The sequence below is a fragment of the Jatropha curcas genome, chromosome 8 (genome assembly GCF_041381405.1).
Source record: "Jatropha curcas cultivar XTBG-Jc1 chromosome 8, XTBG_Jcur_1.0, whole genome shotgun sequence".
NCBI classification, from domain to species: domain Eukaryota; kingdom Viridiplantae; phylum Streptophyta; class Magnoliopsida; order Malpighiales; family Euphorbiaceae; genus Jatropha; species Jatropha curcas.
The window spans coordinates 4236019-4257798 of record NC_143158.1 but is presented as its reverse complement, the minus strand read 5'-3'; the positions used below and the strand labels follow the sequence as shown (position 1 = coordinate 4257798).

Genomic DNA, 21780 nt, shown 5'->3' with positions numbered 1-21780 from the left:
AAAATAAAATCGCCAAGCCAATTGGCGATAAGTGCCAGATCAGAGCTAACAATTCATAAATCACAAAAGAGCGCTTCTGGTTCAATCCAAAAGGGCCCACAAAGGAGCACTTTTCTACCTTTATCCTTTTCAGGAAGCCGATGATCTTCTTCTTCTTCTTTGTGTTATTCGAAATCCCTAAAAATTGCCCCATTTACCATTTAGACTTGTACTACTTTTCTGTGCGGGTTTTCTCTGCAGATCTTTTGTCCTTCTCTTATATTTCTATCTACTTTTACCACTCAATTAGGTATTCCTTCTTCTTTCTCTCACCAATTTCAGCTTCAAAAGCACTATTTGTCTAAAGGGAATTGACTTAGAACTTCTGGGCTTTTCTGATATTCTCGAGGATTGGGCTTTTGGGTACTTTGAGGATTTAGCTACATTGCTGAAAGTTGGAGTCGGTTTTCGTTTTGTGATTTGATGAATTTGGATTTTGAGGTCTAAATTCTTCTCTGTTCTTGAGGAATTGATCAGTTTCTTGAGGAATAGCAGCTGAAGGTATTTGAGTTTCAAAATTATCACTTTTGTGGTTCGGATTTTCTGTTTTGGAGGTGGGATCATGGGTTCGTCTGGTGTGCTAAATGAGAAAATGAGTCTTCTGGTTTTGGGTTTGTCTTGAGCTTGAAAGACGAATAGAGGAGATGAAGAGAGGAAAGGATGATGAAAAGATAATGGGGCCTATGTTCCCTAGGCTTCATGTGAATGACACGGAGAAAGGAGGGCCAAGAGCTCCTCCAAGGAACAAGATGGCCCTTTATGAGCAGCTTAGTATTCCTTCTCAGAGGTTTAATCATGCTGTTTTGCCTCTTAACCCAAGTAAAGCTAGCAACTTGATTCCTGCAGCATCCTCAAGCCAGGTAGCTGTTGAATTTGATACTATTTTGTTGTATGATATTTATAATCAGTCATTGCTCTATAACTTATTGTGTTAATTTTATGGGTTGTTCGACTAAGTTTCTAGACACGAACAATAGACCACTATTTTGGTCGTGTAAAAAGGAATAGCTAGACTATTTATTTTTATAGCATAATGGAATTGATTATTTTTGCTGTCTCAATTTCTGCTTTTGCGAAATTGGGATCGCAACTATTTTTGTGTATTCTGGTCGATATTTGCTTCTTCTTTGGGGTGTGTGTGTCTGTGCTGGCATACACAAACGCTCCTTGCCTGCTTATGTGCCTGTGTCAATGGGGATGGTGGTTTGTTATTTCTGATCTTTGTAGCCAACTTATATGCAGGGGAGTGGCTTTGAAAGGAGTTTGCAGTTCCCAAATCATGTTCCTCCTACATCATCTCATCTGGTTGAGAATCTTCATTCTCACTCATCTGGAGGCAACTTGAATGCTTCATCACCCCAACTTGAGCAGAGAAAGAAGGTAGGATATGAAGACGATTTCAGAGTACCTGTATTTGTTCAATCTGGGATGGGTGGATGTCTTCCTAAATCTCAGAATGGTATTGATGGGGGAAAACCCACTCCCTTCAGCCAAAATTATTTAAGTCATTCAGTGAAAGTAAAAGATGCTGGTGATAGTGACAAAAAAAATTATAGCTCCAGAGTTCCCAATTTGAGACTGGATACAAGAAACCAAAGTGAGGAGAAACTAGAGGTTTGTGTCTCAAGTAGGGATCATTCAGTTAGATCTTCCACAAAGTTTGCGACTAGAAAAAAGATAGCTAGCCTTGGGGATGCATATCAAAATCAACAAAATCCAGATCTCCCTGGAGCTAATTTTAGCAGATTTTGTGAAAATGATGATTTTTTGCAACAAGAGTCTACAGCTTTTTTGCAGCAAGATAACAGTGGAAATGGTGAAGGTGTTCCTGAGCTGACAAGAGAAATAGAAAAAGGAAATATTTTCTGTCCAAGAAGTGACTCTCTCTCAAGGGAAGATTGTAGTAGTCCCAACAAACCTGAAATTGACTGTGAATTAAGTGGAGAGAAGACGTGTAGGTCATTACAATTTGGAAATGGAGATAAAAGTGATGATGTCTCTGAGACCTCCATGGTGGATTCTATATCAGCATTGGATATTTCGCCTGATGAAGTTGTAGGAATAATTGGTCAGAAACATTTCTGGAAAGCAAGAAGGGCAATTGTCAAGTAAGTTATTATTGCTTTTTTGATAACCACCAATACCCTTGCATCTTGATGAATTTAAAGAGTATGATGGTACAAAATATTATATTTTTCTAATTGTAGTAACTCATTGTTCACTTCCATAAATGAAAGACATTCTTTTGATCTTTTTCTTCTTAACGCTCATTTGTGCTGTCTAGTCTCTGTTCTGATTTATATTTGCATGCTTATGAAAAAAAAAAAAAAAGGAAAGAAAATAAAAAAGAATTGGGAATAACATAGGAAATCAACCTATATACATTCATTTTTTTTCGAGCCTTTTGCTTTGAGTATCTCCAATCTTAATGGTGGATGTGGACTGAAAATCAAAATTGTTAGAAGAAAACAAGATGTTATTTGCATTATAAATTTTGCTCAGATTGATTTGATGCTAGTCCTTTTTTTTCCTGTTCCATATTTTTGTTATTGTTGTACTACTCCCTCTCTCTCTCTCTCTCTCTCTCTCTGAACAATTTTCATCTTATAAACAGTTGTGAGGGTTTTGTGATAGTGCTTCCATTCTGATTTTATCATATTTATTTGTACAATTCATTTCTGTTCTGGGGCTTGGCCAACATGTAATTACTATTTGTGACTCTAAGTTTCATATATATGAGCTTTGATTGTCTACCTTATTTTTCGTATTGGATCTGCAAAACTGGAATTTTTTTTACCCTGAAAAGGATACTTGATAAAGTTTCATCAAGGAAGCTTCTACATTTTATTGTTATTGGGATTAGTTTTCTTCATAATTGAACAACTAAATTAGATTGTTGAAATGCCATGTGGAATGCTAACTTCAGGAAAATGGAATGATTGTCTGTTTTGGAATGGAGAGTTGTATGCATGGCTATGGGCAAGGGAGAATTCGATAGTGTGGAGTTCCAGGGATGCATCCAATCTGGCGTGTTTGTTTGTCTAAATGCCCTCGATGGCAAATGGTGGATCATCTTACAGCAGGGAGATGGACAGTACTAATTTAGGTACTGTGTTCAAGTTGCCTCCGAGACAGTTTATCATCACGTCATGCATTGCTTTTTACTATCTTCTTGAAGATATTCCTGTCTCGGTTGGTTTTGCTTTATTTTCCCTGCACTGTTGAAGATTTTTCCCATCTGTGACACTCGAGGGCTTGGAGCGGCAGCAAAGTGTTGGAGGATGGTTCTGGTATCTGTTGATTGGTCATTATGGAATAGGGAAACTGGAGAGTAATTGACAGTCAATGGGTAGTGGACATGGTGCCAAACCTATAGTCAGTCTCTTGGTGTTCTAAGTTGGAATTTGGGGCTAGGATTCATATTGTTTGTACCCACTCTTTATCTTGTGATTTTCTGTGTACAGCTTGCACATGTAAATGTTTTCAATTTTTGTTAATTAAATTAGTAATTATCTAATTAAATAAAGAGTTGTATAGTATGTACATGTTGTAACTGCAAAGCCTTGCCTTTTCTGCTTCCTGCCTGATTTTTTTTTGTATTGAAGTAAGTTTTTGGCATGCAGAATGTTCTCTGCATGTTTTCACTCTCATAGAAAATTACTGCCAAGGTGTACTTATGATTCATCAATGCTAGAAGCTTTTACATCTATATTTCTATGACTGATTTTGCACTACAAAATGCTTGCCAAAGCTTTGTAATGTATATCACGAATTTGTTCATACACAATCTTGCATGTAAAATGAATTTAATAATAGATTTCTCATGGATCTGCACAGTGTCTGAAAGGCTTCACATAGAGTGAGCATCAGCACATGTAATGAAATTTACATATTTTCAGTTCAACTGATGTAACCATGCTCTAGTCCTAAATTTGGTTGTGTAGGTCTTTTAAGAATTATTCTATGCTGTGCCAGATTATGAACTAATATTTAGCTGATTCTCTAGCTCCATCTGTTTGCTTACTATAGATTCATTTCCCAAACTTGCGTGGTTAATGTTCTTGATCCAACTCTTGTTACTCTCTACAGTCAACAAAGGTTGTTTGCTGTTCAAGTGTTTGAGTTGCATAGACTGATTAAGGTAAGATATCCTTGTAACTGTTAAAATAGATTCTTCTCCCAGAATCAGATTGACTAAAAATATTTGTCAATATATGTATGGTTGATGAAAAAGGGAATATCTTAAATATTTTGCTTTTATGCAGGTTCAGCGTCTGATAGCTGCATCGCCAGATCTTTTACTTGAAGATGGTACTTACCTCGGGACACCTCCTACAAAGGTTTCTCCGGCAAAGAAACTTCCACCAGAATTTGTGGTCTCGCCTCCAGTTCATGTTGCTAAGCGCAAAGATTATCCCGAGAAACCAAACCATAAGATGGAATGTTCTGCAGAGAATGCAATTGGGAAGACATCATTTTCTTCTGCGAAAAATGGTAGTCAACCTTCTAATAATGGTTCTTATTTAGGGAATCCCCCACCTGTTCCTGTACCTACTGATTCCAAAATGAGTCCTTGGTGTTTCCAACATTCACTTGGACATCAGTGGCTAGTTCCTGTAATGTCGCCTTCAGAAGGACTTGTATACAAGCCATACAATGCACCAGGATTCTTGGGATCAGCCTGTGGAGGATGCGGACCTTTTGGCGCATCTCCCATGGTCGGTAACTTTATTAATCCAACCTATGGGATTCCACCTTCTTCTCATCACCATCAAGGAACTGGCTTCATACCTGGTGTTCATGGTTATTTCCCTCCATATGGCATGCCAGTTATGCATCCAGCCATGTCAGGTTCAGCAGTGGAACAAATGAACTACTTTGCAGGGGCTGGTTCAACTGGTCAAACTGGTCAGGTTTCAGGAGGGGGAGCAAACTTTAACGTGCAACATCAAAGCTCATGTAATTTGCCGAATCAGAAGAGCGGATCCGTTCCACAAGTTCCAAAGTTCCGGGCATCTAAAGACACTGAACTACGGGGAAGTACAGCTAGTAGCCCTGGGGAGAGAGTGCAAGGAGTTGGGACTGTTGAGGCTGCTGAAGGAAGAGATGCACTGCTGCTGTTCCCAGTAGCTCCTGCTACACCAGAAGGAGCCTCTCAGCCTCAAGAGACTGACATGCCGACAAGAGTGATCAAAGTCGTGCCTCACAACCCAAGATCTGCTACTGAATCAGCAGCACGAATTTTCAAATCTATACAGGCAGAAAGAAAACATAAAAACTCTATTTAGCTTATGTGAGATTGGTCTAATATGAGATTCTTCTAACTTACATATGGTGTGCTTTGTCATATTCTCATGTACTTTATTAGGGCATGATATTTTGCAATGTTATTTATCCTCTTTTTGGATGAACTGATTATAGGCTATTCATATGTAGATACCAAGGTGGAAGAAATACAGCAAACCAATGTAACATGAATATGTTGGCTTTCATAGTATTTTGTATACGACGTGAAATCAATGTTATAGAGGTGTCATTGCATGGGATATATTTTGCAGTTAAACACAAATAATTGCTCTGTTTCATGACAAATTTTGCACTGATTTCTTCTTTTTCTTTAAATTTCTTCTCTTAAATATTAATCAGAAGGTGCATTTTGTCAGATGTGAAAAATATTGAGCGAATTACTGAAATTTGTAATCTGAAAATATATAAATCAAGCTAATCAATCCAAGAAATTAGAAAATTTCAGTGTTAATTGATGCAACTATGTAGGTCAGAGTGACCGTGTTCTAGCTAATATATTTAAGCTCTAAGGGCATACAGGATTTTGGCCAGGCCCTCCAAAATAGAACTCAGGTTCATCCATGTAATCTGCCTGATAATATGTTCGATAACAGTCGTACTCATCTTGGTAAGTCGAAACCCATTCTGGAAATTTTAAAAAGATAGAATTTTCACGAACTCGTAATCTTCTAACAGCTCCTGAATTGCCAAATACACCATCAGGAAACTGTCCATTGCCCATTGCTGTCTTAGTATGTGGTGGATGCCCTAATTTCAAGCTGTAAACTTCACCTCCCCATTCAGCTCCATGTGCATTACTATGTAATAAACCAAATAACTCAGCTGGCCAGTAACCTAAGTTTATTTTCTCTCCATATTGCACCCACCAGTTGTTTGTGCTTGTATCCTAAAATCAAACATAAAACAAAAATTACAAAAAGGAAACTAAGAAATGGTTTGAGTTTATGATGAGAGAAAAGCTATCTAGTGCGAGTTTATTACCCTAAAGATGTAAATGGTTATTTGAGATGGTAGCCCAAATGGAACTGATATAGGATAAATTGCTGCACCAAGAGCAACTTCATTACTCGTTTGAACAAAACCTGGGCAGGTGAGATCAAAGCAACCTGTTGTCTTATATGCATCAACCTAAAGAATAAACATTTCTCATTAGCTATTTATAACCATATTTTAATAAGAAAATTTCTTATAATAATGGCTTTTGCTTACAGTCCAATATACAAATAATCGAGTTTTTCTGTCCCCATAAACACTTGGATTCACCTGAAAGTTTCAATAGAATTTTCAGTTCTAAAAGAAAAATTGCATGGTTATTAAGCATTTTACAGTTTCAATTCAAGAAGAATTTGTGCTTACTGCCCATCCAGATTGAAGACTTTCAAAACTGTACCAAGGTCCACTTTTCAGGCTAACCTGAGAAATACTATACTCATCATCAGATTCAACAAAAGGATTCCAAACTTTGATATCTCCTTTTACTCCCGAGTAACTGAAACCTTCTGTCAGAAGTATTGACATCTGATTCACAAAACCAAAGATTAGCCACTCCTTAGTCCTTTCCATCAAGAATAGAATATAACAGCGCTAAAAATGTCACGTAACTGTCAGCTTACAAGTTTAAACCTCTGTCATAGCATAATTAAAAAAGATTAACGCAAAACGTAATACTACCGAGCGATTTGTCTCTCTGAGGTCTGGGGTTGGTTGAAAGCTAGGCTTCTTCCTTCCAAAATCTTGAATTGAATCTGCTTTAAGCAGTTCTTTTTCCTGAATTCGACGAACCGGAATTGTTCCGGGAGGACAGCTACCATTTTTCTGCCATAGTTGTGATGTCACAATCAAAGGTGAGTCTTTATTCTTTTTCTCAAATGTGCTTTTTCTTGCTGTTGTTGTTGGCTCCATAGTTGGATCATAACTGGGTTCCATCTGAACAAAAACCAACAATGTAAGTGTTGAAATAGAAACCGAGTCTGGATATATAATTTTTTTGAGACAAAAAGAAAATTATGACCTGGATTGTGTGATTCTTCAAAGCAGGATGATTGAAAGCTGGCTGTTTATAGATATCAATACAGTCAATAATGTCACCGTCTTCACTCTGCAAGAACAAATTTTATTTGTTGCTAAATATGTTACCCTTTACAACTTGCAAGACTATTTCATATGAGAAAACAGCAGAAAATTTTACCTGAATGGTCTTTACTGCAAGGCTTTTGAGACTGTCTATTCTCTTTCTAGCTTCCAAAATTTTCTTTCCAGGGATTAAGTTGCCCTCCGAAACTCCAAAACCATAAAAAATAATTCCCAACAGAATTACCATTCCTTCAGGCGAAAACCCAATAGAACAAAATCTTTTTGCCATTTTTGAATATCAATGGTAAATCCTGCAAAATGATTTAGAAAATCTTTTAAAAAATGATGAATGCACTAATATTGTGATGTAATAATCATTTAAGAATCACACTAATGACAAGGTACTCAAAAATTGAATTGTAGATATGTGTATATATATACACACATATTGACCTAATGTACATAAACAAATTTGCATGATTCACCTTCTAATCATCCATTCTACATTTACATCTTCATCAACAACATACGTAATATGTATCATATGAAATTCCCAAAATAAAATTTACATCTATAATTAAGAAAAGACTTGCTTATAGTTTATCCAAATATTGTTATTTAATCCATTTGCTGTACGATGGACTCATATCCAGACGTAGACAAGTCTTATTTGATTTTGAGTGCTAATATTCTTTTATATTACAAAAAAAAAAAAAAAAAAAAGACAAAACAGTAAAAGAATTGATATTGGGTCTCGTTTGAATTTCTTTTTGCACAATATAGGAGAGCAAAATTTGCCAGTTTTATATAGCTCCTTTTAACATTTGACATAAGAAACCTGTGGATGTGCAGGTTTGACAAGACATTAGTCTAGCTTCTTATAGTCAATTTTTGTGATTAGCAATTAAGCTGTCAATAGCTGAACCTAAACCCTGCTACCATGTTTGCAATTTAGTTCCACAGTAATTAATTTTGTCTAATCAGGATTAATTTGGTTTGGTTTCAGGAATTTGTTATGGTTCCTCTTAATTAATGGACAAGTCATTGACATTTTTAACAATAGATGACAGAGTTATCTCAACAATTTCAGCACCATCTTGCTCGTCGCTTTGCTTGTATGGGATGTGCTAATATGTTTTGCGTGGCAAGTCACTACATATTTGAAGGGACAGGAGGCCATTTGTATGATAAATATGCTGGTTTTTAGACAATCTAAAGACTAAAGAGTGCATAACAATTCATTTATCTGTTTAGTAGCATAAGCTTTGATTAGCTCATTTTCAATAGGTGAAACATGTGATTTTTACACGCATATAATTTAAAGTAGCTAAGTAGATTATGCCTAGTCGAGATGGCTGAAGTTGATGCCTATGCGCAAAAGGTCGCAGATACTCACTATTTAACCTTTTATTTTTACCATATAATTTGAAATTATAACTGTGTAATTGCAGCTTCTGTGCAAATTAGTTCATTTTTTTTGCAAATCATACTACGTAATTAAAAAATTGTCAAGTAAAAGGCAGAGAAGTCCAATCTAAAGGGAGTTATTGCATGAGATTCTCATCCATGTTGGTGATACAAGCATGGGCCTGGGTCCATTTAATATGCAAATGGCCCACATATTGCCGTTTTATTATTTCTAAACCGAATAATGACTTGGGTTGGGTCAGCTTAATGGACCGTTTCAAAAGAATTTGTTTTTCCATATGTTATGCTTCATGCACTATTTAAATTTCTTTAGAAAAATATTTACGTGGAAATCAATGAATTTATAAAAATTAAAAAATATTTAATATGATAATTATAAATTTTTAATAAATAAAATCAGTAAAAACATGAAAATTTTTTAAATGCGATTAATCTATATAAATATATATGTTCCTTTCACTGGCCTGAAATCTAAACAACGTATTTGTATAATGTTTTATTTTTATATTTCTTATGAATTAATCGGCTGCAATTTCCACTTATGCATTGCAATGCCGTTTTTGCTATTTGTTCACAATGTCACTAAATAAACTTATACTAATTATTAGTATTTATTTATGTTAATTATTTTTTTAATCCCTAAAAAATGGGCTTATTTTTACGAAATGAGGGAGTGAGAAAGGGTGGAAGTCGAATTTTAATCACCGGACTTTTCCAGATTTAGGCCAACGAATAATTCAGTTCTTATTATCCATATGTTTCTTTTCAAGAGCCACGTGTCGCAGCACCATTGGCAACAAATTACACCGGCTTAAAATCCAAAAGTCAAGGTCTCGTGCTATGAAAAGGGTCAAAAGCGGTGAAAAGCCTTCTCGAGCAGCATTTTCACCTACTGTACAGAGAGCGCAGAGAGAAAAGGACAGCTTGATTTTGACGCAAAAGCCAGTGGAAAATGGTGAACTACATGCTAATGATAACCGCCGATCTCGAGAACATCGCCAGCCTCCAGCCTCAGGGCGGCTGCGATGATCCTTCTTTTTCCTACCTGTTCAAGGTTTCTTCAAAATCTCCTCCCTTGTTCTTCTCTTCATCTCTACTTATAATATGAAATAGCATTGTATATGCACTAGGATTTTTTATTTTGTGGAGGTTGGCGTTTTCGCTTACACTTGTTCTTCACTGCATTTTTAATGCGTACAGTTGCTGTTTTGTTAGCCATTCTTCGTCTCATTAGGTTTGTGTATCATCTTCATTTTTGTTGAAGTTGTTATTGTCTCTATATTTTCTTTCTTCTTTTCGAATCTATATTCTTATAGTTATTTGTTATGTATTTCATTTTTGTTTTTAAGAAATTATTAGTTCTAATCAATCAGTGAATTTTACTGTTGTTTGTTGCTTTTCATTCTCCTCTATTTCTTATTAGCTCTGCTGTTGCTTTCCCTTTCGCCTATTTTTAGGTTTTTCTTTTTCAAAATTTTAATCTACATAATTTTAGCTTAATGTGATGGTAGTTACTATTTTACTGTTGTTTCTTCAATTTATGGTACTCTGATGTTTTCATTATATTTTTGTGTAAATTTATCTATATTTCTACTGGATTTGAGTTTATTGCATGGATAGATCTCTACATTGTAGTTTTACAGGTTCTGTTTAGTTCTTCCGAGTTCCTTTTCCCTTGTTTTATCTTTGACAATTTATAATGACGATACAGTTTTTTTGTTCCTATTATTTTGATATTATCCCCTTTCCTCAGTATTTGCTATCTCGGTTTGTTTGAGATATTGCTTGCATCTGGTTCATTTGTTTCTGAATCTACTTGTGAGACTGTTAATTCTTTTTTTTTTTTTGGATATCTAGTTGAAATGTGGAAGGTGTGGAGAAGTCAGCCAGAAAGAAACATGTGTAAGCTTGAATGACACTGTTCCTCTTCCAACAGGCAGGGGAACTGCTAATCTTGTTCAGAAGGTAATTATTTCTTTTGTTATGTCTGTCAATCTCCTTTTGGTTGATGGGAAATTTGAAAGGAAGCAGATCTTCTGTTTTTGTTTTCTACATGTTTATACCTCATCTTGCGTGCTGGTGTATGGTACTCCAGATTCTACATCTCGATTTTATGTTTCTGTTGATTGGATATTAGCAACATTTTAAGGTCTCTCATATTAATTTCCTTTGTTCTCACATTTCAATGTGGCCAAGTAAGAGTCTCTCTCGCTCGTGGATATTCATTTTGTAGGATTATATAAAGTTGTTAGTTCCAGATTGTATTTATCACCATTTTACACGCAGAATCTAATTGGTGATGTAGGTAATTTAGAACTGTTCTGTGCCTGAGAATTCACTGATTCAAACGAAATAAATTTGGCATAATATTGCAGTTTCATGACAAATGATAATAATCTTGTTGTGCCTCTGTGGGTGTGTTCTCATGGTGTTTTTGGGGATATCAGTTACATGTATTGCAGGAGTTCAATTCATTGACTATATTTTATGATCTCCAAATGGTTGTTTTCTAATGCTAACTAGCGCATGATGTTTTTTTTGCCCTTTTCTTTGTATAGTGCAAGTTCTGTGGGAGGGATGGAACTATACTGATGGTACCAGGTAAAGGCAAACCTCTAACTCCAGAAATCAGTGAGAAAGGGGAATATGCCCCATTGATGATGTTTGATTGTAGAGGTTACGAGCCTGAGGGTTTTGTATTTGGTGATGGTTGGAAAGCTGAATCTGTAAGTTTCTCATCATGAATCCTCCCCTTCATTTCTTCTCTCTTTGAGTCTTTGTTATTGAATTTGAACCAATAAAAGTTTTTGGGTTCAGTTAAAGCTATTTTTATTTTTTTATTTTTTATTTTTTGACTACATCTGATGGAATTATAAGATCTCAGTCAGTAAAGACACTGCTGGTTTTATCTTGCAAGTATTCAAAAAAAAAAAAAAAAAAAAAAAAAAAAAAAAAAAAAAAGAGTCATGTCCACCTAGCTTAAGAGGTTTGAAAGATTGGGACTTGGACGTATAAGACATTACTCTATATTACTAGTTCATGAAATATTTTGACGAGCGTGTCACATCTTATGCAACACAAAATGGTGTCATATAGTTTCCTTCAATGCCAAGGATGCTAGATATTCTTAATCTGCAAAACTCGTGTTTTCTTTGTCTGTTTGTCTCTGATATCATTTGAGCAAAAGCATATTTGTGCTGGTGTGTGTATGTTTGTGAAGAGAGAAGAAGAATAAGAAGTATAAACTACACTGCTTGTCAAAATATTCAACGCAAGCTAGTAAACAGATTTCTAGACATGCTTCGCTGGAGTTCCACTTCTCTTACAATTTCTGATGTGTTTTCATGTTATGTTTATGTTTTCTTTTTCTTACACCCTGTCATTTGTGCAGACTGCAGGGACTAAGTTTGAAAACATTGATTTGTCTGGAGGTGAATTTGCTGAATATGATGAGAAAGGGGAGTGCCCAGTAATGATATCCAACCTTTCTTCTAAATTTGAAGTTGCCAAGTAGACTATTTACCTTCTGCATGCTGTCTTCGTATTGAAAACCAAACTGATATCTTGTGGATGAGGTAGAAAAGTGACTGCTGTATATGTAGTAGGCATGAAACCAATGTCTGGTGTTGGTTTGATACAATATTTCAAGTTTGGGTTATATTCCATAGATAATCTACACACTTTTGACTGATTAACAGATAGAATTGGGATATGAAGCTTTTGATATGTCATCTTCCAGTATGTGTATAGTTACATTTGTGACACGGCATCCCATGCATATTGGTCATGGTACTGCTTGAACAAATTAGTTTTTTACCAAAGTGTTTTATGGACCAAAAAATGCCTTGAACAGTTTGGAACGATGATCAGGAAAACCATGATTCTGTAGCTGCAAGGACCAATTGTTAGGACTGGCCAGTCCCATGAACATATTCACTCCCCTCGGCGTTTTGGGGCTGGCAAATTAAACAAAACTTTCATACACAAGTCATCTTTTCTATGCACATACGATTTGTCTTGTGAAAAGGTCTGTTTCTGGTGTGAGAGGTATTACAGCCTATGACGCTCAAAGTTCCATGGGAGGAAGCATCTGTTGCCGTTAAGCCATTACAATCATTTCCTTGTTTAACTATGTCTTTCGAGCAAAGATTTCTTAAAGCAGATTCATAGCAAGAAATAGCCTGCTTGGAATCAATTTCAGTATAAATATCCTGAAGTTCAGAAGAAAACTGATCACATAAATCCACCTGCTTCTGGCCCCCCAAATCCCCATATGAGACGAGGTCCCTCTAAGCTCCATATGAAACCTTTTCAACTACCTTGATGAGCATGGCCTACTCTTTCAAAGCCAAAGCCTTAATAAACTCAAAAGTATTCATATAATTAATAGAACGGTTGCTGTCACAGAAGCAATATGTCCCTATTTTTGAACCGGAGTTTGTTGTAGTTGACTGGTAGTGAAGCAGCTAGGTCACCTTTCCTGGCAGATAGAAGGGTTAAAATCAATTTAGGTGGTGTTGTTCGCACGTCTCCACTCTCACCTCACAATACATGCATTCATATGGCATTGGTTGTTGGTTATGGCCGTGGAGAGTCGTGGCAGATAATGTCTTTGTTACATTAATATCAAAATCATCCAATTTCATTTCCCAGGTCATCTAATCTTCCAGTTTTACGTTTTAGGAATCATAATATTTTTTTTACGGAAGGAAAACTTGGATTAGAAAATTTTTTAAAACAAAAAGAATGTAGAGAGAGTTTTTGTTGGGCTTGCGCGGTTTCCTAGTGGTGTTGGATTTAACTAGTATAATAAAATTGATTGCTTTTCAGATCCCAATAATATGGATTTTTTTTGCCGGCAATTGAGAAGTCGTTGAGTGATAGTTAGTTCACCAATGACTCAACACAGATCAAATCCTGTTCCTCTGAACTATATGCCTGCATAATGGCGAGAATTAAGCCAGCCGATACGTCATGACTCGTTGGATACAGATCGGGATTGGGAACTCCGCAGCTCTATAGTGAATATCGTGTCCCATTTAGGATGATTACAACTTGTCCAAAATTACATATTTATTTATATAAAAAAAATATCTAAAGCATTTCTTTTTTAGGTAGACATTGACATTGCATAATATAATATTTAGTACTGCATTACATAAATTATTGTGTGTTTATTATCTTGTTTAACACAGAACCAATAATTATAGATAAATTATTATTAGTTATAGTGGTAGTGGTGGAGATGATATTATAAATCAGTTTGATTTTCCTTTAAGAAAAATACTACCCCATCGACAGGGGTTAAATCGGGTTTTCACTTTCTAATTATATTTATTGGTAGTAAATAATGTTCTCTCCATCTTATTCCTACAAAATGGATGTTTCCTTTTTCATTTATCTTAAATTATAGATAGATCACTTTTTTCTTTTTAAACATATACAATTAATTTTTATTTTTCTAGTATATTCCTATTTATTTCTTTTTTTCTCTTTTTCAATTTTCAATAACTACAGGAATAAAAATAATTATTTATGCTGAAATAAAAATTTTATAAATAAAAAATATATTATTTTTGTTTTGACATTTCAAAATTTAATTCTAGCAAGATAAGTATGGGAAAAACAAAATTATACAGCGAGGCTACCCTTCAAACCAATCAAATTGTGTTCTGTTAGTTACAGCGAAAGTACCCATATGATAACAATACAACTTTGAAAAGATCTAAGCATAAGACGTGCCAGGTCACAAGAGAAGACTAGAAGAGAGAAAGTCCCCCTTATCTTCTCATATAGTGTGAACAAACATTCGTGGATACCCAGATTTGTTTCACAGAGTCATCCCTCTCTTATGTCATTTAAGAAAAAATTTCTACTCCTATGCGTAACTTTCTCTTCCTCCATATCACTTCCACTCTGTAGGAGTTAAACCGCCTTCTTTCTCTGTCTCTCTACCCACTGGACATTTGTTTGTTTTCACTGCCATTTCTATAGCACAGTATCTTTCTTTTCTTTCTTTCATCGCAAGTTCGCAATCTGACCAATTCAAGCACCAAATGGACTAGTAAAGGATCCTTGACTATTCACCATTATTAGTAACATGTTATGTTGTCTACTTCTTTTCACTTTCTCACTGATCCCATATCCTTCGATCTTGGATAAAAGCTTTGATTGAATCGCTGTTTGCCTAAAACCCATGTGCTTCGAACTCTGATTTCAACGCTACGTACCTATTTGTGTACTGTAGCATCAACTTCTAGATCTGTATTGCTATTTTGTTGCAAGAAGTTTCTCGGGCAATTTGAGGGCCATTAATTTTGTGGTAAGAAATTTTGGTGTCTGGAGACAAAGCACGATTTGTGTTGGAACTTTGAGGGTTTAAAGCTACTCCAATGCGAAGAGAGTGTTTGTATATTGAACTCAGAAAGTGAATTTGGATATAGCATCGTTGTAGGGATGCAATCGAGGGTGGTTCCATTAGAGGAGGGCAAGGACCCTGCGATTCCAATCAAAACGAGCCAACCCAAGGCGTTTCCATTAAGGTTACTCCAGTTGTTTCTGCTTTTTCTGGCTTTATGTGTCGCATTTTCAATAATCAGTATATACGCAATCAAAAGTTTTGGTGTTGTTAATAATGTGGTTACAAACGTTAAGACCAATTTCCAGCCATGCCTTGAAGAACCGAGTGCTTTGGACCGTTGGATTAAGCCTCCTTCAAATCTGCTTCACAAGATGAATGATGAAGAGCTCTTATGGAGAGCTTCTCTTGTTCCTAGAATTAAAAAGTATCCCTTCAAGAGAGTTCCGAAGATTGCATTTATGTTCTTAACAAAGGGGCCACTGCCTCTGGCACCTCTTTGGGAAAGGTTCTTGAGAGGGCATGAAGGGCTGTATTCAATCTATATTCATTCACTGCCAACCTTTGAAGCCAAATTTCCACCGTCGTCTGTTTTTCATGGAAGACAGGTCCCAAGTCAGGTAGCTACGTTTCTATGTAAAACATTCTTGTTTTTGTTTTGCATTTTTTATGTTCGATGGTGAAATTATATGTATAGGAATAGCTATATTAACTTGTTTGGATGATTTTAAATCCAAGAGGTCCATGGTCGTACTCATTATGTGGTACATGGTGTTGGAAGTTGAAACAGATTTCAGGTCATTATAAGCTAATTTTATTTTCTTTCCCAAGTCTGCTTTCCTGTTTATTAGAATTAACACAGGAGATAAAACAATAGGCTTGGATGGAGGAATTTGGCCCAGGAGATTGGGGTGAGAAAGAATTTGGGATTTAGCTAGTATGTTTTGGATTTGTTTTGAGATGAAGGATCCTTTGAGTTTGTTGACCATAATCAGAAATTTAGGTGAAGGAATTGTTAGAGAATGCAACAGTTAGGACTAATATTTTTGACTCTGAGACAAGCCATGAGACCGTATGATGTATGATATCAAGGCTTGATCCTTATTCCTTATTCCGGCTGTATGATGATATTGTCCGGTTGCAATTACACATGATGTTATTTTTTCCATCAGACATGCAGTAGTTTAGGAAAGAAGGGGAAACCCAGGCACAGAGAGCTAGAGTTAGGTTCTTGAAGTCAAATATAGTATCAGATTTGTTGTTTTCATTATTTGAGTTGTGGCTGGAGTTTTTAAAACTGAAAATCTATTAGGCTACAGACTGTCTGAATGTTAAGATGAAATCTTAGAAAATTGTTAACTCTATCCTGAGTAGCAGAGAAGATGCAATAAAATGTCTATGATATTTAAATACAGCAGCGTATCTTCCTTTGCCTTAACCTTTGTATGCTGTGTCTGGACAACTGATCTTTCTGAGTTCATCTAAGTTGAAAAATATTCCACTTCTGATGAGTAGAGTGTACAAAAGGCTAATATTGGGAGTAAAATATATTTGTATTAGGATACAGAAGATGTGTGTCTGTATCACTTTCTAGAGACCAGTACAGAGAAGAATAAGAAATGTTCACCTTACTATAATTGATTGCTGATATACATGGAATTGTTAATGGCTGTCCAGACAAAAGTTAGGTTCCAACTTGTGATGACTGTCTGGTTTGTTGTCATGAAAGGGCTGTGATATGGTGCTTTAGACTGCTTTATTTAAGGATGACTAGTTGTGAGTAAAAAGAATTAATTAAATTGCAACCATGCTTGGATGCCGAGATGAGCAACAATAGAGCACATATTCATTCATGGCATTCTTTTGGTTGTCAAGTAATTGTGCTGCTGAGGTTTATATGAACACACAAAATGACAGGTGGAAATTAAATTATCTGGCACTCTGTTTCAAACTGTATTTTGGCCCTTATTCCTTATTTCTTAAATGCAATGTACATAAGCTTTACACATTTTCTTGGTTGTTTCTGACTTTCATTTGATTAATTTTGTACATGTTGCCCATTTAGCAGTTCTACGATTTGCTTTCATCAAGAAGCTGATGGTGAACCCTTCCTAGAAAATGATAATAGGAAGTTCCATAATTAAGAATCATAAAGCTATACAATTCATATGTACAATTCATATCTTCTATATACTTTTGATCAAGGAAGCTTTACGATTCTAGCAATTGGTTAAAGTGCATGGTATCATTTATTTTCTCATTCCTGAATGGCTATGTAGCTTACTATTCATTTGTTGTTCACCATGCAGATTTCTGAATGGGGTAAGATGAACATGTGTGACGCTGAAAGAAGGCTTCTTGCTAATGCATTGCTAGATATCTCCAATGAATGGTTCATTCTCCTATCTGAATCATGCATTCCTCTTTATAATTTCACTGTTATCTATCACTACATAATGAGATCCAAGTATAGCTTTGTTGGTGCTTTTGATGACCCTGGTCCATATGGGAGAGGACGATATAATGAAAACATGGCACCTGAAGTGAACATTAGCCAGTGGCGAAAAGGGTCTCAGTGGTTCGAGGTTAATCGAAGGCTTGCAGTTACCATTGTGGAAGATACTAAATATTACCCAAAATTTGAAGAATTCTGTAAGCCAAATTGTTATGTTGATGAACATTATTTCCCTACCATGCTAAACATTCAAGCAGCGCATCTCATAGCAAATAGAAGCCTTACATGGGTTGATTGGTCAAGAGGTGGAGCTCACCCAGCTACATTTGGAAGAGCAGATATAACAGAGGATTTCTTCAGAAAATTTTTCGAAGGTCAGCACTGCACTTACAATAATCAGCCTTCTTCTATTTGTTTTCTTTTCGGGAGAAAATTTGCGCCGAGTGCATTGGAACCTCTATTACATATAGCACCATCGGTCCTGGGTTTCTGACAGCAGAACTCATCAACTAATTTTAAACAGTGAAAAGTAGCTCAAAAGAAAATGAGAAATTTCATTATTTGCAGCTTAGATATTTTTATGCAGTAACTACTTTTGGTGATAGGATGTGGTTTCTTGCTTGTATACTTCTTTTGGAGTGCTTCTGTCCAAAATTATATTATGTACAGGTAATGCATACCCAGTTCAGTTTGCATTATATTTTCACATTTTTTCAGTATTAGAGATCAGCATATCATAATTGGTTTTTCCTTTTCTTTTTCTTTTTTTAAGAAATAACTACCTATTGGATAATTTCACCCAACAGCATGTTTTTAATTACTGTTATTTAGTTTTCAGTTTCTCAACTGGCCTTCGCAGAGTATCTAATTTATGGTAGTGAAGCCCCACCCCACACATAATTGATGTTGGCCTTTATTATGTAAGAATAATTGGATGTGACTGTTTACAGATTAGAATGAAAAATAAATTATTTATATAACTCATCTCCCTTTCTCCAAGAGGGTATAATGAGTCCCTTACTGCTGTTATTTGATGGAAACCATGTCCTTGTTTGTATAATTACCAAGATTTTTTCCACCAACAGCGTTTTCAGTTGTGACAATTACATGGGTTCATTTTGGTCTTAGTTTTTCAAATTCCGTCACAAATTATTAAGTAGCTAGGACCAGTATTGCACGTTCCTAATTAATGTGCTTCATTGTAGCGCACGTTTTCCTATTTCACCCTCCTCCCATTCTTGTGAAAGTTTAAAAAGATACCTTGAAAATGCAATTTTTGAGTTTGGAGCATATTTGAGTGATCATAAGAACCTTTTATAGCAATCAATTGTTAATTTTTAATATTTGCAACACAATTTAATGAAAGGGAAAGATTTGTATAAACTCGTTGCATATACACACAAAATATAATGATAATAATTGGTAGTATAAAATAAGGGTACGAGAGTCTTTTTATTAAAAAAATAATAATAAATCGGTACTCATTTCTTTTTTTTTTTTTTTTGTCATTAGAAAATTTTTAATGCGATGATTAATGAAGTAATTAAATCACCTAAAGTTATAATAAAATACTTATGTGATATAACTAAATTACTTTTTACCTCATTTAATTTTATTTCGACTTAATTCTCTCTCTATTAATTTAGATAAATAAAGAATGAAGTGACGTGAAATTTAAGAATTTATAGAAAATAATTATCGTGTTTAGTAGAGATAAGGGTAAGATTGAAATTAAAAAGAACATCATTATAATTTAAGTGATTTGATTTTTTTAATTATCATAAAAAATTGTTTTTTTTTTTTTTTTTTGAGGTAATAATCATAAAAAACTTAATGGATAGATACAAGAAGATAAAATAAGTATTCCTTAATCTAGTGAGAAAGATCATTGAAACTCATTAAAAAAATGAATATATAGATACATATATATAAGTATATAGATAAGAAAACCATTCAAAAGTTTTAAAAATTTAAATTTAAAAATTCAAAAATTTTAAAATTTTAAATTTAAAAATTCAAAAATTTTAAATCTTTTAACTGTTCAAAGTTTTAAATATATATATATATAAATTGTAAAAAATTACTAAAAATTTAGTACATTTATAAAAAAAAAAAAAGAAAAGAAAAAGTTAAAATATTGAATTGTTAAGAATTAATATTAAGAATTGATTGTTGAATGATAATTATATTTCGTTTTTTTGAATGATAATTGTAAGAGATAATTTTATATTCTCATCTAATAGATTATATAATCATTATATCAACTTTATAAGAAAATTTTTCATCCTGAAAAAGTTTAATTTGTAAATAGATAAAAAAAAAGCATATTTCGTTTTTTTGAAAGGTAAAAAAAAGCATATTCCGTTATTGTTTAAACAAATAAAATAAAAATCCAAAACAAACAACTCGTCCGATCATCTCATATCCCCAGTTTTGAACGGATATATTTTTTTTAAATAACCGAAATCTGTGAGAAACGCGTTAGAATGTAACCGAAATTGCCAAATTTGAAGTTGAAATTGTAGTAGCCTCTACTTCCTTAAGTTTCATTAACCGCTGGCCAGGCCATTCATATAAAAAAAAGGTTCTGGAAGACAATAAAGAATGTCAAATCATATGGCAGACAAATTCAAAATAAAATACAAAGTTAAAAAATAATGCCGTTGCAACGAGTCCTTTTCCGATGGCCATAGTAGTGCGTTTGTGGGCCCTTATTTTGAATCGCCCATCTTTTCTAATTTCTCCATCGAATCGCGTAATTTATTGCGCTAAACATTCATTCATATATAATCAAACAAAAACGAAGCACGCGCCAACATATACACTCGCTCTGTTTATCGTTCATTTATCTACGGACCCCACTGTTATGCCAAATGTTTACAAAACAATTCGCATTTGTAACGCACGCTGGTTCTCTCGTGATTTTGATCTCTTCTTCCAGTAGAACAGAGAATAAATTCTTAATTTGGACATTAAACGGCGCCGTAACAAAAATAAAACCCTCTCTGAAAATTACTCCACAAGAGAGAGAATGCTCCGGATGTCATTTTCTTTTGAATGACCGGCTGTGACTACACCATTCGCCAGGCTGTAAATTCGGGCAGCTGACCGTAAAAATTTACCACTTTGTCCTAAACCTACTCTTTCCCACTATATAATCCCCTGACTAGTACGCCTTCGCCTCTACGAACAAACCCGTCGCAATCTAGAATCCTCTCCTTTGTTTGTCTGCGCATTTCTCTCAAATTTAAAAAAATCCCTAACCAGACATTCAAAGAACAATGGCTTTTCTCTCCAAGGCCTCTCTCATTGCTGTTATGGCTCTGCTTCTTGCGGTTCTCTCTGCTAACGCTGCCGCTCCGGAGTCTGCTCCTGCTCCAGCCCCCGCCTCTGGAGCTGGCGCGATCTCACCTTCGGTGGCCTCTGCTTGCGTTGCATCGGTCGCTGCTCTCCTATTTGGCTATGGATTGAAGATCTGAGGGATGATAGGTGGTTTAAGTAATGTCATTGATTATTCAGATTTATTACTTATTATTAGAGTTTTATTATTGAGTGTTTGATTTGGATCTAGGTTTTTTGGGTTTAGAATATTTATATATAAAATTTTTAGGATTATGAGTGATATTTTACATATATATATGTAATCTGTTTGGTAGTGCACAGTTGGTTATGGATTGGCATATTATTATATTATAAATTAAATCTATCGATTTATATTTGTGTCTAATTTTTTTGGTTTTCTTAATCTTGCTGATATGATTAATTGAGTTTAATCTAATTGATCGGAACAGTTTTAAAATTTGGAATTCCGGTTTAGATTTTAAATCTATTTGAATTCTGTAGATACATATAATTGTCTATTCTCTTTTATTTTTGAATATAAATTCTAGGGAATATAATTTTCACATGGCACGGTACCAAGAACTGAAAATAGAGGTGAAGAATAATTTAGTGTATGTAAGTAAGCCATACTGCGCATTACTATTTTGCTTTCCTTAGCAATTAAGTATTAGTCGTAGTGATTGTTAATTAGCAAATTCACTTGGAAAGTTGAACGAAGAAAAATATTCTTTAATTTCTTTTCTTATTTAATGCACGTAGCCACCGACACGTGTCAACG

General features: G+C 34.8%; 4 protein-coding genes across 4 annotated transcripts; 3 read left to right on the top strand and 1 right to left on the bottom strand.

The window, feature by feature from the left end:
• The first annotated feature begins 44 nt into the window (after positions 1-44).
• Positions 45-5585, top strand: ELF3 (hydroxyproline-rich glycoprotein family protein). The gene is made up of 4 exons (XM_012221942.4): positions 45-899; positions 1282-2147; positions 4129-4180; positions 4305-5585. Exons 1-4 carry the CDS (start codon positions 684-686, stop codon positions 5325-5327), a joined length of 2157 nt encoding a protein of 718 aa, XP_012077332.1. The 5' UTR covers positions 45-683; the 3' UTR covers positions 5328-5585.
• Positions 5586-5713: 128 nt separating this feature from the next.
• LOC105638381 (protein neprosin) lies at positions 5714-7804 on the bottom strand. The gene is made up of 7 exons (XM_020680950.3): positions 7535-7804; positions 7358-7444; positions 7018-7272; positions 6703-6864; positions 6556-6609; positions 6328-6474; positions 5714-6232 (listed from the first exon to the last, which is right to left on the bottom strand). The coding sequence occupies exons 1-7, from the start codon at positions 7706-7708 to the stop codon at positions 5852-5854; spliced, it is 1260 nt and encodes a 419-aa protein (XP_020536609.1). The 5' UTR covers positions 7709-7804; the 3' UTR covers positions 5714-5851.
• Positions 7805-9799: 1995 nt separating this feature from the next.
• Positions 9800-12361, top strand: LOC105638180 (UPF0587 protein C1orf123 homolog). The gene is made up of 4 exons (NM_001308694.1): positions 9800-9901; positions 10705-10812; positions 11406-11573; positions 12239-12361. Exons 1-4 carry the CDS (start codon positions 9800-9802, stop codon positions 12359-12361), a joined length of 501 nt encoding a protein of 166 aa, NP_001295623.1.
• Positions 12362-14647: 2286 nt separating this feature from the next.
• LOC105638179 (Core-2/I-branching beta-1,6-N-acetylglucosaminyltransferase family protein) lies at positions 14648-18376 on the top strand. Its single transcript, XM_012221939.4, has 2 exons — positions 14648-15825; positions 17515-18376. The coding sequence occupies exons 1-2, from the start codon at positions 15304-15306 to the stop codon at positions 18151-18153; spliced, it is 1161 nt and encodes a 386-aa protein (XP_012077329.1). The 5' UTR covers positions 14648-15303; the 3' UTR covers positions 18154-18376.
• Positions 18377-21780: the final 3404 nt, after the last annotated feature.

Coding starts and splice junctions, on each gene's coding strand:
- LOC105638180 (NM_001308694.1), top strand. CDS start 9,800: ATGGTGAACTACATGCTAATGATAACCGCCGATCTCGAGAACATCGCC. Junction 9,902..10,704: donor CTTTTTCCTACCTGTTCAAG/GTTTCTTCAAAA, acceptor TTGGATATCTAG/TTGAAATGTGGAAGGTGTGG. Junction 11,574..12,238: donor ATGGTTGGAAAGCTGAATCT/GTAAGTTTCTCA, acceptor TCATTTGTGCAG/ACTGCAGGGACTAAGTTTGA.
- LOC105638381 (XM_020680950.3), bottom strand. CDS start 7,708: ATGGCAAAAAGATTTTGTTCTATTGGGTTTTCGCCTGAAGGAATGGTA. Junction 6,865..7,017: donor TCAGAGAGACAAATCGCTCG/GTAGTATTACGT, acceptor TTTGTGAATCAG/ATGTCAATACTTCTGACAGA. Junction 6,475..6,555: donor GATTATTTGTATATTGGACT/GTAAGCAAAAGC, acceptor TTTATTCTTTAG/GTTGATGCATATAAGACAAC.
- ELF3 (XM_012221942.4), top strand. CDS start 684: ATGAAGAGAGGAAAGGATGATGAAAAGATAATGGGGCCTATGTTCCCT. Junction 900..1,281: donor CTGCAGCATCCTCAAGCCAG/GTAGCTGTTGAA, acceptor ACTTATATGCAG/GGGAGTGGCTTTGAAAGGAG. Junction 2,148..4,128: donor GCAAGAAGGGCAATTGTCAA/GTAAGTTATTAT, acceptor TACTCTCTACAG/TCAACAAAGGTTGTTTGCTG.
- LOC105638179 (XM_012221939.4), top strand. CDS start 15,304: ATGCAATCGAGGGTGGTTCCATTAGAGGAGGGCAAGGACCCTGCGATT. Junction 15,826..17,514: donor GAAGACAGGTCCCAAGTCAG/GTAGCTACGTTT, acceptor TTCACCATGCAG/ATTTCTGAATGGGGTAAGAT.